At 42.4% G+C, this 13,585-nt stretch overlaps 2 protein-coding genes across 2 annotated transcripts; both read right to left on the bottom strand.

The window, feature by feature from the left end:
• Positions 1 to 8,555: 8,555 nt before the first annotated feature.
• LOC131681034 (uncharacterized) lies at positions 8,556 to 9,230 on the bottom strand. The gene has a single exon (XM_058961738.1). The coding sequence runs from the start codon at positions 9,228 to 9,230 to the stop codon at positions 8,556 to 8,558; it is 675 nt and encodes a 224-aa protein (XP_058817721.1).
• Positions 9,231 to 9,825: 595 nt separating this feature from the next.
• LOC131681032 (uncharacterized) lies at positions 9,826 to 13,037 on the bottom strand. Its single transcript, XM_058961737.1, has 3 exons — positions 12,830 to 13,037; positions 12,464 to 12,776; positions 9,826 to 11,938 (listed from the first exon to the last, which is right to left on the bottom strand). The coding sequence occupies exons 1-3, from the start codon at positions 13,035 to 13,037 to the stop codon at positions 9,826 to 9,828; spliced, it is 2,634 nt and encodes an 877-aa protein (XP_058817720.1).
• Between the last annotated feature and the right edge of the window lie 548 nt (positions 13,038 to 13,585).

Raw genomic sequence — 13,585 nt, 5'->3', positions numbered from 1 at the left:
CTGATAAAATCGGGTCTTCACTGTATGCCAACAATCTTCTATATATATATATATATATATATATATATATATATATATATATATATATATATATATATATATATATATATATATATATATATATATATATATATATATATATATATATATATATATATATATATATATATATATATATATATATATATATATATATATATATATATATATATATATATATATATATATATATATATATATATATATATATATAAAAGTAAATGTTTGTATGTATTGTATTTATGGACTCCCAAACGGCTTAACCGATTGCCGTGAAAATTTATACATAGTAGGCATTTGTTATGAAACGAGTTTGCGTGCTATTGATTCGGAATTATCTGCCCGCCAGAAGGCGCTTCAGAACAAATTGTGTTTTCCTCCTATTTCGTTGAAAGTCGCGGCAACGCGCAATGGGTATTAGCTAGTTTTTTATTAAACAAACAAAATGGAGATTTCGGAGGAACGAGTAAATGACAGAAGTCGATGTATTAAATACATTTTGATATGGCGATTTTCGTTTGAGAAATTTTTTTGATATGTTTAATATAATTAATATTTTTGCAATGCAAGAATTAATGTCTGAAAGCGATCAGATCTTACAATCTAAAATGACGCCATCTGGCAAAGCAAAATTATCTAGTAAGCAAACGGTATGGGTGTTTTTAAACTAGCTGAGTAGATTCCGGGTTTCGCAAATCATTACATGACACAACTAGAAAATTGAAATTTCAATTGCTATCTACTTGACAAACCCGTTCCGAATATACCCGTATTGTAAGGTAAAACCCTTTTGCTCGACCGGAGAAGATGTCATATTGGATTACTAAATGACGTCAATCATCAATTTCCGTCATCTACTTATCACGTCCGTTCCATAAATACTCATCAATAACATATTAATTATTACGTTTATAGATCTTTTGTTCTGTATTTCAAAATGTTTTTGGATGACTATAAATAACAATTGGACGCAATACCTCATTGAATTTTGTACTATGACCCTCCATGAGTATGTACCGCATCCATATACAACTGAAAGATAACTGGATACGCTTGTAGATCTTTAGACCTTCGCTCCGGGAAATTATTGGAATACATGGAACATGAGTAAATACTAGCATACCTACCTATTTGATACAGCATAGTTTTTAAGTTATGTAATCATTTGATTTTGTAAGCTGCTTGTACGAAAGGAAATTCTGTTAGAATGTGAAGAGAACCTTTTTTACGAATTAAATCCCAAATAACGAACATTTTTTTACGAACCAATTCAATTTACGAATCCCCGGTTTAACTCCTAAATGGAAGTTCTAGTGTATTTAGAAATCGTTCGCGAAAATAAGGAGGAGTGGAGTTTTTACTCCCAAAATTTTATCAGCCCCTTGGTGAATTTTAGGCTGATAAAACAGAGACATTGATAAAATCGGGAAATATATTTTTCGTTCTTTTTAAGAAACCGAAGATCCTTAAATATTCTTCTTTAGTCCCTAGATATAGCCTTATAATCTTTCCTGATTATTTAGCTTAAATTTTCCTTAAGGGGGTCCGACAGTGCAAAATGAAAAAAAATTTTTTTGTATTTGTTGGATCTCTAAGATAAGAAAAGTATGCTCAAGAAAGGCTTTACTCGAATTCAACTTGGTTCGTCTGCTAGAGCCTATCAAACTACCAACTATCAATTTTCATATGAAGCTGATAAAATCGGGGGTAGATAAAATCGGATCCTCACTGTATATATCGGCGATCGAACGAAGCACATCATTCGCCAACACTAACAGTAACGGTTTTTGCTAGTTCTCCATAAATCTCATAAAACTAATTTGAACAGCTTTACGCAAAAGCCATTAATCACTGGAATATTCCGTGAATATCAACATTTGATCTGACAGCTCTAAAAATAAACTAGATCCCACTGTTTTGTGTCGATGACATGTAAATACCCACCAATTTTTCTCCAGGCAGTAGGCCCTGACACGCACTGAATGGTAGGCGTTCGTAAGTGCCAACAGTTTAGATTTGGAAATGACCCACCGGGAATTCAACTTTGCAGACGCACTGATGTGTTCACTACACGTGTTTGTTATGGTTGGGTGGCGTTTGTATTGCTCATTTATTTATTAATTTATTCTACATTCCATTTATCAAAAGTGAGGATTAGATCCACTCAGTATTTGGGTAATAATTTATTACCACACGTGGAATTGTGAAATAATAATGGGAATTGAAATAACACCTTCGATTCAGATTAAAAATATTTGAGTTTGATATAATAATGCTTTTAGCTGAAGTTGTGCGAATCGATTTCCCATTCCTCTAATCGCCCTCGAATAAATTCATTCATAATTCATCCCATGGCTGGCGCCACCCAGCCCTCACATCCACGCTTCTTGGGAGGTAGTTCACGCACTGTGACAGCTGATGACACTACCCGATTGCTGCGATTAATCAAACTGAACGCGCGCCGCTTCGCTTCGCTTCACTTCATCGCGGGGACAAAACAACCCATTTAACCTTATCTTGGGCTCATTATTGAAAGGGCTTCTTGTGTTGCATTCAAACCATCACTGTCCGAACGGTTTCGTTTTGAAGCGGCGCGGTAAAGCACACTGTCAAGCCGCGGTGAAGAGAACAAACAATTTAAAAAAAAAGACCAATCACAATCAAACGAACGCGACGCGCAGCCGACAAACCGTACGTGGGATGAATAATTCACTCTTTCACGTGCGCGCCTTGTTCTTCCCGTGTGCGCGCGCGGTGGCTTTTCGAACATCTCTTCTTGTGTGGTTGGTGGGGGGAGGGACGTACGGAGGGAGGCTCAAGCGGAAAAGGGCAAAAGACCATCATTCAGGGTTATTAAGGCGTACTTTAGATAGTTAATCAATCGCTTAATCGTCATATTTATGGCTTAGCCTGCGTAGAAATGATGTGGACGGGGCAGAATGGGGAGCGAGACTCGGCGGCAGGACGCAGACGCAAAGACAGTGTTCCCGCAAAACAACCAACCGGAGACAGATTCTCATCTGGGGGCTCATCAGTGTCTGGGCCGTAGGGTGGGTCAGTTTTCGATGATCAGTTCAAATGTTTGAAGGGTTTCTTATAACGTTTAGATTCGTCCAGTCGATTGCCCTATACTGAAGAGATCAATTCGAAACGTTGTACTAAACTTATTATTTTTCTTTTCATTTTCAAAATTAAGAAACAAAAATCGACAGCCTACTAGGTTCGATCCGATAAGTACACCACCCTTTTAAAGGTTAAGCTTCCTAGCAAAAACAACCTGGATTGAGAAAATGACTTCCTTCTCGCATATATCTTCTAGAATTGTTGAACTGTACCAAACGGAGCGCATCGTCTTTTGCACACGCACCACACGGCGGCGGATGACGGAAGATGCCCCGAGGGGAAAAGACCGGAGAACTGCCAATGATGTGTGCGTAAAAGATATTTTAATTGAAATTTGTCGGACTGGGACATTCGTAATTCCTATCTCTTTCTCTCGCTCGTTCTCTTAGGCAGGTTAAGTTGAAGAAAAAAAAACCTTCCAACCGACTCTCAGCTCAAACTGATGCGGCGGTGGCATGACGAATGACCCCGGGAGAGACAATTTTAAAATTAATTGCACACAGTTTAGTGCGTTAATGACAGTCTGGTTTCATTATGCTCGTTGCGCATGCTGGCGTGGGAAAATTTATTTGCGGATAGCAGGCGTTGTTTTTTTTTCTCTTGTACTTCACTGACTACTTTGGTTCCGAATCGAATCAGTTATGAATTTGTTGAAGCTTCTTTGGTACTATTTTTTAAATGATTGTGGCAGCGAATTTTTGAACCTCTTTTTCGACAATTTTCGCAATCGGTTTCTAGCATAATGAGCAAATTTCTGATATTACGTAGGTCAAGAAATTTTGCATTTTTACTGAAAGCACAGTACGATCGTAACTATAGCTAACTAGAGCAGTTATTGAGCTAGATAGAGAGTTGTCTGTTATACACAGGACCACCGAGAGGCACGATGGGCTGCAGGATGGAAGTCTTTTAGGCTCCTCTAAAAAGAATCTTATTCAAATTTTGATTAAGGAAGTTACATGCATCCGATTATTTAAATCAATCCATTTTATGTCTGCTACTGTTAATCAGAATCGTATTGTGCTAGTACACAGTGATTGCTGGTGCCAAGTGCAATACATCGTCCATTCTTGTTGACATTGAAAATGTCTTACTGCACCATCTGGGGCAGGGTGTCATTCTAAAATCTAAAATCAAACGATGTCACGTCACTATTTTGAACGCTAATAACTTTGTTATTTATGAACGGATTTCCGTCTGGTTATCGCCAAACAATTCGGAATTAATTGAAATTATGTTTTAGTGCTATAGTGTTTTTGTATTTCAATAGCACACTATTGAAAACTCCCGTGCATCAGTCAATCTATCCCCGGCAGAGCCGTCAATAGGGAGCACCTTAGTGACTCAAACGATCACAAAAAGTTATAACTAAATGTGTCGCGTGCCTGTTCGAATCAATTGTTACCTCTTTCGCCAGACAAGTAACATCGTGCCTATAGTGTCTCGTACGACAGATTGGAGAACTCAGCACACTACGCTTCTATGAATGACGCCATAGTCATCGACTATTTAAAGAATATTATTCTTCGAGCGAGTTCATTCTCCCGTCGAACGTCGTAGGGATGGGTGATACTGAAAAAAGTATCGATACTTCGGTATCGCGATACTTTGGATTAATACGATACTGAATATCGATGTATTGAAGGGAAAATATCGATACTTTCGCTATTATCGATCGGTATCGAACTTTTTTCTATATTTTGTAAAACAATTTCTACTGCATTTTAATTGGCGGGAAAATGAAATAATACATTATTTAAAATTTGCTAAAACCAGTTATAAAAAATCGCAATCTTTCCAAAAAATTTAAGTCGCATTTATTTATAAAATGCAAATTGGAGAAAGCTATACTAATCTAAAATGATAATTAGTTCTGAAACAAAAAAACATGGGAAAATACAAAATTAAAAAATAAAATGAGGAAAAGCAAAAATTAGAAGCTGTAAAGGAAGCATGATGTCATCAATAGAAAAAATATACCCCTCTTAGTCTACCTAGTTATGCAATAGTGCCTTTCACTAGGATTCCATGGTCGGCTATGTTCCCTATAATTTAAAAAGAAATTCTAGTGGGCTGTGCATCTCTAACGTGCACGTGTTACATATGGACACAGTACAGTTTCGTTGCCTACCAACTACGAGTGAAATGAGTGAACCACAAAATAAATTGCGCTCATTAAGGGAGAACACAATCGCGATTGACTTTTCGCAGACCCGCCTTGGACCTATAGTGCGCGTGGTGGAACAGTTCAAGGTGATAATGGAATAGTTCTTACAGAAGTTTCACACATACAGCTACATCACACGAGAGACATGTAGTACTAATAACGCTCAACTCCTTAACCGAGGCAGAAAGCTTCGTAGCGAAGAACAACGTGTAACAGGACGTCGAATACAAAAACGTCAAAATTAAGATCCCCGATCTGACGGAAATACGCCTACAAAATTTGGCACCTCATACTAGCACATATTAGAAGATTCATCTCGAAGTATGAAATGGAAATGGAATCCGTCACAAACGACACTAAGAGAAACTTGTTTCCCAGGAATATTCACCGGTGTTCGGGTTGTGCGAATGCGGTTGAACCAACCTATACCGTCTTACTTGGCTTTTACGGGCAGATCATATCAAGGTGTTGGCTGCATACAAAAAACCCTGGGCAGACGCAAAAACTTCCAAAGAAATCCTATCTTCTATAACCAACACCACCAAACAGCCTTCGAAATCTGCTGATACACCACAGACAGCCAGCCAAAAAATAAATGGGGGACAATCAATATTCCACCGAGTCCGCAAACAAATTGTTAAGATACCTTGAGAAGAAATAAACAAGAAAGAAGACGTCATTCGAAAACCTAAAAAGCCCTAAACATCTAACAGCGAAAATCAAAACTCCAGCGACGACGATATAGACGAGCGAGGGAGAAGCCAGCCGGAATGATTAGCCAGCGACAGAGGGTAAACCAGACCATTCCTCACCACCATGAAAGAAATTCATACATGGAAAGCAGTGCGCCCAGAATAGCCGGCTGTCAAATTCGGCGGTTGTAGTTTAAGACTTGGGTTGGCCATCATGGTGTTTCTCGTAACTCGTAGGAAGAATTCTTATCGCAAAGCGTTGTGCCTATGATTGCTCTATACACTAGCAATCGTTCAATTCAATATTTTCAACATGGTTGTAATACTGACCTCGGGAAATTTTTTGGATCCGTCTTAAATGGATCTTCCATAGTTGACTAAGACAACGCAGTTCATTTTACTGGAATAAGCCCGATCTATTGTGTCCAAAATTGTCTTGTTGAAGCGTTTTTTTACCAATTAGTTATCATCAATACCCGTTTATATGAGAAATGCCTTAATCAACTTGTGATTTCGGAATCACAAATGAGTTTGACATCGAAGCTAATAGTTAGTTTATGGTTATATCGTATGTTTTATTCGAAATCAAGTTTGTAAAAATCGGTAGCAAATTCAGTGAGAAATAGCTGCGACATTAACTCAGGTATTTGGAGACAAATCCTTGGTTTCACCTGGCTAGATGTACCAGAAAGTTTCCCTTATTTTCCAGTATGCTGACTGCAAGTCACTTTGCTTCTCTGGGTTCAAACAAATCCAACACGATGAGTTGAAAAATCGCATCTTCAAACCGTAGCATTATAAGAATTTTGCTTGACGGGACAGAATGTGTGGAAAAGCGGGTTAAAACAAACGAATCAGCCTTGCTAGGCAAGATGCACCAACGCGTAATCAAGTAGCAGACGATCAGCGGAAGGATGTGTGTGGATCGAAGACCATTTCTACAACTACCGTATCGTCAACGTGCACCCTTAAGACCACCTGATTAAAAAACTGAGAACCAAATCGACCACGTTCTAATGAAGGGAAATTTCTTTTCCAACACCAGAAATGTTCACACTTTCCGTAGTGCGAATATAGATTCGGAATCGTCTACAGAATGATCGGGATACCGAGGCGATGGGGCATCTGTACAGAGTTACGAAAATTCTAAAATTCCACAGGCCATGTAGATTACGACTGGTATATGGTGCTAGAAGAACAAAGTCGGCTGTCTCAGTCTGGATAATCAAAACAAGGGTTTCTTACTACCCGACGTTTTGGCCTTTGGTGGTGGCCTTTTTAAAGGGAAATAAAGTCTACTGTTTACCGTCAAGGGATAGCGACATTTTGACGATAAATAATGGACTTTATTTCCCTTGAAAAAGGTCACCACCAAAGGCCGAAACGTCGAGTAGTAAGAAACCCTTGTTTTGAATATCCAGACTGAGACAGCCGACTTCGTTCTTCCATTCCACAGGCCGATATATGAAGAGATACTAATGGAGACCTTCTCACGATCGAGTGTGAGCTGATCGATAAGTGTATTATGACGAACATCGAAACAGCAATAGATGACGAGATTAGCGCAAGAATCTGCCTGGGAACATGCGCTGTCGACGACAGATTCCCAGCGCCAGATCTACCTAAGATTCGCGAGAAGGTTGATCAAGGACTGATAAAGCCGCCTGCAATGATCAACTGACATGTGAGTTGCTGAAACACGAAAGAGAGGCTAGAGCACACCACTGGGTGGTTTCGAAGATCTGGGAGAAATGTATTTTAACGGAGGATTGGATGGAGGAAGTAGTATGTCTCATCTATAAAAAGTGTTAAGCGCGACTGCTGCAGCTAGTTACTAGTTACATTGCTGAAGGTGTTCTATCAAATTCTTTGTCGCCGCCAATCACCGTTAACAAGCGAGTTCGTTGAGAAAATTGGCATATAATGCCTAAATATTTACGGATTTCCAGACAAACCACAATAGATCGACAGATGTGTGATGAGTATTAGAAATTGTTGCGACCAACGATTGCACAAATTCGCCTGCGTTTTGGGCCAACGATTACTAGGCAGAATGGTGTACAAATCTAGCACGCAGCCGCAGCCCTATTGTAGTCTACAGCCGATGCACAGGGGAGCGCACTTCGGTGATTTTATGTGCTTTCGAAAGATCACTCTCGCGGCTTGTGGTACATGCAAAATTGACTTTATTATTTAAGTAATACTGATAAAGATTTCATGCCTCAAATATTTTTATTGCTCTTCGGGCACAAACGGGGTGATCGACGGACTGATCTGAAATGACTGATCTGGCGGCAGGTAGTAAACCCGAACCATCGCAATTACTATCCGCATCGATATGCGTATATGTGTGGGATAGGAAAAGGTTTAGCTGCTGGTTCGAAGGTACGTTACACCGCTCCAATGCGATACTATGGTACAACATCGCCACCACATTTGAAAACTTAAATTTTCAAATATCTTAATTCTAAATAATATCACACAATAACAAAATTGAATCAACTTATAATAATGTAACCTCAAGTAATCTTAATTTAGTGGTCTTCTTCTGGGTGATCGTCTACAATTTCCGCTGGACCGGTTGAGGGTTGAATGTCCTCTTGTGGTAATTCAGCGTCCTTCTCCTCCGTTGACAGCAAACAAATTCTGGTGATAGGTCTCCTGATGACTCCTCGACTGGTACGCAGTGAAACAACTCGCACCAGATCATCTCTGCCAGGGTGAATTGCAATTATTTTGGCAAGCGGCCACTTCACCGGCATCTGCAACTCATCCATTAGGACAACCAATCTGCCTGGCTGGATATCGGTATTGGGATGGCAGGTTTTGGTGTCCCGTTGCAACTCCTGCAAATACTCTGTCCTCCAGTGATGCCAGAACTGCTGGTATGTACGTTGAAGGCATATATACGGTTCTGCTAAAGAATGCATAGGGCCCCCGATTAAAAAATGGGCGGGAGTAATTGCTGATATGTCGTTCGGGTCTTCACTTAGCGGAACGATGGGGTGCGAGTTCGTGCTGGCCTGTATTTGTGTAAGTACCGTAGCCAGGTCTTCGAAGGACAGCTTAGAGTTTCCGAGTTGACGGTATAGCTGGCGCATGGCCGCTTTCACAGCCGCCTCCCACAGTTCTCCAAAATGTGGGGCTTTCGGTGGGCTGAAATGCCAGGTGATTCGTTCGCAGGTGCGATCTGACGTGATCTGGTTCATTTGCGTCTCATCCTACAGCATTCGATGAACTTCCTCTAGCTCGTTGGCGGCGCCTTCAAAGTTTTTTTTTCCGTTATCGGAATACATGTCGGTCGGACGTCCTCGGCGAGCAATGAATCGACGAAGTGCGGACAGGAAGGCATGTGTCGACAAGTCGCTCACCAGCTCTATATGTACTGCTTAGGTACAGAAGCAGACGAAAATGCAAATATATGCCTTCATTGCAGCGGCTCGTTTGTGTACCGGCTTCAGATAATCAACCACCGAAACGGCAAACGGTCGGCTGGGTGTGATGCGATGGAGAGGAAGTTGTCCAATCTGCTGCGTTGTCGGTGCGGGATTGGTTCGGGCGCATCGGTAGCAACTGCGAAGGACACTTTGGACAAGTCGTCGGCCGTGCACTGGCCAATACTTCTCGCGCATGGCAGCGAGGGTTAGGCGGCCACCACCGTGAATGAGAGTTAGGTGATAGGATTTCGCAATAAGCCGGGATAGAAGATGATTGCTTGGCAGTAATACGGGATATTTGATAAGCAATGGCTGGTCTGAAAGCCTCAGTCTCCCCCCCCCCCCCCCCCCTAATCTAACGATTCCCTCATGAGATAAGGTTTACGGAGTATGGTACAACTTGGATTCTGGCTACAGAAACAATAACCTTTCGTCGTTCCTTCCCGTCTGCTGGATACTCGGATAATTTGGTGGCAGGCCATTCTGCTTCTGGGCGGGATAACCATTCCGGGCCATGATTCCATATTTTGCTGATGAAAAAATCGTCAACGTGCATGCCACGGGATAGAAGGTCCGCTGGATTCTCCGTTCCTTCGACGTGATTCCAAAATGCTCCATGGGGAAGGTTTTCCATGTACTGGGAGGAGCACGAAGCCACTGAAGGGTGGGTTACTGTGGAATCAGACCAAAAATACGAGCTTGCTAACGGAATCTGGAGAGCCTCGACTATTCGGTTATACAGTTTCGCGCGAACCTCAGCCGCACACAGTTCTAAACGCGGTAGCGAGATTTTCTTCAATGGAGATACTCGAGATTTGGATGCTAGGAACTGTACACGAACCTGTCCGGAAGAATCGACACATCTTGCATACGTACACGCCCCATACGCTGATTCCGATGCGTCACAGAACGTATGAAGTTGGATGGTCGACTTTGGTAGAAGTGCATAACGACTGACACGAAAATCGGCAATTTTTGGGAGTTGCGCTGATAGTTTCTCCCAAGCAGTTGCAATGCAGTCTGGAACTTCGACATCACACGAACATGGTAGTAACCATAAGCGTTGCATCAGCATCTTTCCGTTGATGATAATTGGTGAAATTAGCCCCAATGGGTCGAACTGCTGCGAAATCGATGAAAGTATTGAACGCTTCGTAGGCGCATCTTGGTGTTGGCGGATCTCGGAGTTGAAGTGGAGGTTGTCTGATTCGGGTTCACAGGTGATGCCAAGCGTCTTAACTGTTTCGTTCGTGTCGAATTTAATCGCCGATTGTGTGCCAATTTCGTCGGATGGCAATTCCGCCAGAACCGGTAGTTGGTTTGATGCCCACTTACGAAGCGCAAAACCGCCTTTGGCCAGTAGCTCACTTAGTTCCGATCTCAATTGGATTGCTTCACTGACGGATTGGGTTCCGCCAATAAAATCGTTCACGTAAAAGCTCTTACGGAGGGCAGGTTTTCCAACGGGGATAGGCATAACCTTCATCGGATGCAAGTTGCTGCAATGTTCGAGTCGCAAGAAACGACGACGGCCTAATCCATCTGCTGTATCAAAACGCCACAGAATCCTTTGGTAAGGTGTATCTTCCGGATGGAGGAGGACCTGTCGGTACATTTTAGCGATGTCTCCCACTAGCGCCACTGGAAACGTCCGGAACCGAATAATTATTGAAAGGAGATCGTCCTGCACCACAGGACCTACTAACAGCGCTTCGTTGATGGAGAAGCCTGTAGAGGTCTTGGCCGAAGCGTCAAAAACCACTCGCACCTTGGTCGTCGTGCTGGCTTCCTTCATTACCGGATGATGCGGCAAATATGATGAATTTTGCGTGTCGTCCTCTCGAACACATCGCATATGTCCGAGGGAGAGATATTCGATTATAAATTTATGGTATTCATCCTTCAATTCGCGATTGCGAGCAAGCCGTTTCTCCAGGAGTTGAAAACGTTTCGTTTCCATCGGTTTCGAGGCTCCCACCATCTCGTTAAAGTTTGACCGACGAGGTAGACGGACCATGTAACGTCCGTCTGCATTCCTGGTCGTAGAATCCGAGAACAGTTCCTCGCAACGCTTTTCATCCAGAGAATAATCAGACCTGGTTTGCAACTCCTCCACTTGCCAGAAACGTTCAACGCTCTCCTCTAGAGTGAACAAGTATACAGCTACTATGCTGCATGAGGGGTTCCGTCCTGCGGGAGGAACCTTGCTGGTTGAACCGGAAACTAGCCGTCCGAAGACACTGTCGATCAGCATCGGGAGTGATTTTGACAGGTTAATTCTACTTGCAGTCTTGAAAAATGAAAAGAAGTGCTCAATTCGCAAAATCATCTCAATTAGTGCACGCTTGTCGAATTGTGGATCTGCGAGGAAAATATTCGGTGGAAGCTTCCAGTGATCAACTGGAATATCTTGCGCTGGAAGTTCAGTAGTGACCCGCGGAAGAATCAAGAAATCAGTATCCACGGCGAACTTTTCTTTTCTGGAAAGTACCGTGACGTGCATGGATTCTCTAGCGTTCTGTGGTTAGTCCCCTATTCCTTGAATCAGAACGTTTGTTTTGCTTCGCTTAAGTCGTAGAAGTTGAGCAATCCGCTCAGAAATTAAGTTTGGTTGGGATGCGCAATCCAGTAAAGCACGTGCCAAATGCTCTTTGCCATATCGATCGACAACTATAAGGACTGCCGGCAACATAAAGACATTCTTCTCAACACCTTGTAATGGTAGACTGCCGGTAATTTCCGTTGACTGAATGGATGTAGCAGTGGAAAGGACGGATGATGCGTTGTGTGTGTTCACATAGGTTGTCATGCGGGCAGCGTTACCAGAGGAGGATGGGACTTGGTCGGAGTGGGATTGACTGGAATTTTTTGGAAAAATTTTGGTGTGCCGCTCGAAATCATCAACGATCCCGTGTAACGATGCTGTCGACTCCTTCTTTACCCGTTGAATCTCAAGCAATGCCTGCAGATGTCTCTTCTTAAGGAGGTACTACTCGTTTGAATACCTAGATATCAATGCCTGCCAAGCCAATGGGTAGTTAGTGGCACTGATAGCGAATGATTCAATCACCTGCGCGGCCTCGTCTGAAACCGCCGGCTTTAGGTAGTGAAACTTCTGGATTGCTGGAACGTCCGGATTTAAGTGAATCAGCGTAAGGAAGGTATCGTGAAACGCTAACCACTCATTGCAATCTCCGTTGAATTCTGGTAATGTGATCGTCGGATGCTTGAGCCCTTTGAGGCTGGAGGAAACCGTAGGGGGGACGAAAGGGTGGCACCGACAGTGAGAGGCAACTTTGAAATCAGACCAGCCTTTATCTTGAAATACGGCCCCTTAAAATTAGAGCGAATTTTAAGGTTTAAGGACATACCATTGCTTGTCTCCTCGGTACTCTCCAATGCCGATTGGAAATCCTCTAGTTCGTGCCGAATTGTGTCTAGATTTTCAAGCCGCAGCGCTACCACGAGCATATCCCGATCCTCTTCGTATGCCGCCAGAAATTGTCCTGCTCGTCCCAAAGAAGCCAACAGTGATGTACGCCGCAATACCATTTGCCGAAATTCTTGGATCTCTGCCATGTTGGATGCACGCACAGCAACGATAGGTTATTCGGATGATGACGTAATGGTGAAAGCGAGCAGGTTCTATTTTAAGGCAAATGAGTACCTTGTACTAATCAAAATCAGGAACAGGAACCAGCTGACACAGATCAGCACACGACGGTGTGATAAATTGTTAAAATCTCTTCCGGTATTGACGCCGAAAATTTGATGTGCCGGAATCGAACCAGTTCCGTTGCTTTCTGCCTTCGGAAATCCTTCAACAATCAGCAGCGGGATGATTCGCAACCTGAGTTTCGGTACATGCAGCTCTCAAATCGGACTGGACACAAAATACAACCGTGGATACAGGTGACGCTCGCAGGAAGAAAAAGAGAACACAAATCTCAAGCGCACCCGAGGATGACGGAATCAGGATGGACAGATACTAACCTTCTGCCTATAGGAATGAGGCATTGTACAATTAAATTGTCATGCAATATTTGTTCTGGAATGATGTGATTCCCACGCGGTCGGCGGTCCTTTGTCGTCGGCACAGTGGCATGCAATTGTCCACAATAAGATGG

The sequence above is a fragment of the Topomyia yanbarensis genome, chromosome 2, assembly GCF_030247195.1.
Source record: "Topomyia yanbarensis strain Yona2022 chromosome 2, ASM3024719v1, whole genome shotgun sequence".
Lineage (NCBI taxonomy): Eukaryota > Metazoa > Arthropoda > Insecta > Diptera > Culicidae > Topomyia > Topomyia yanbarensis.
Note: the sequence above shows the minus strand (reverse complement) of the source record. Positions and strands in the feature narration are given on the sequence as shown.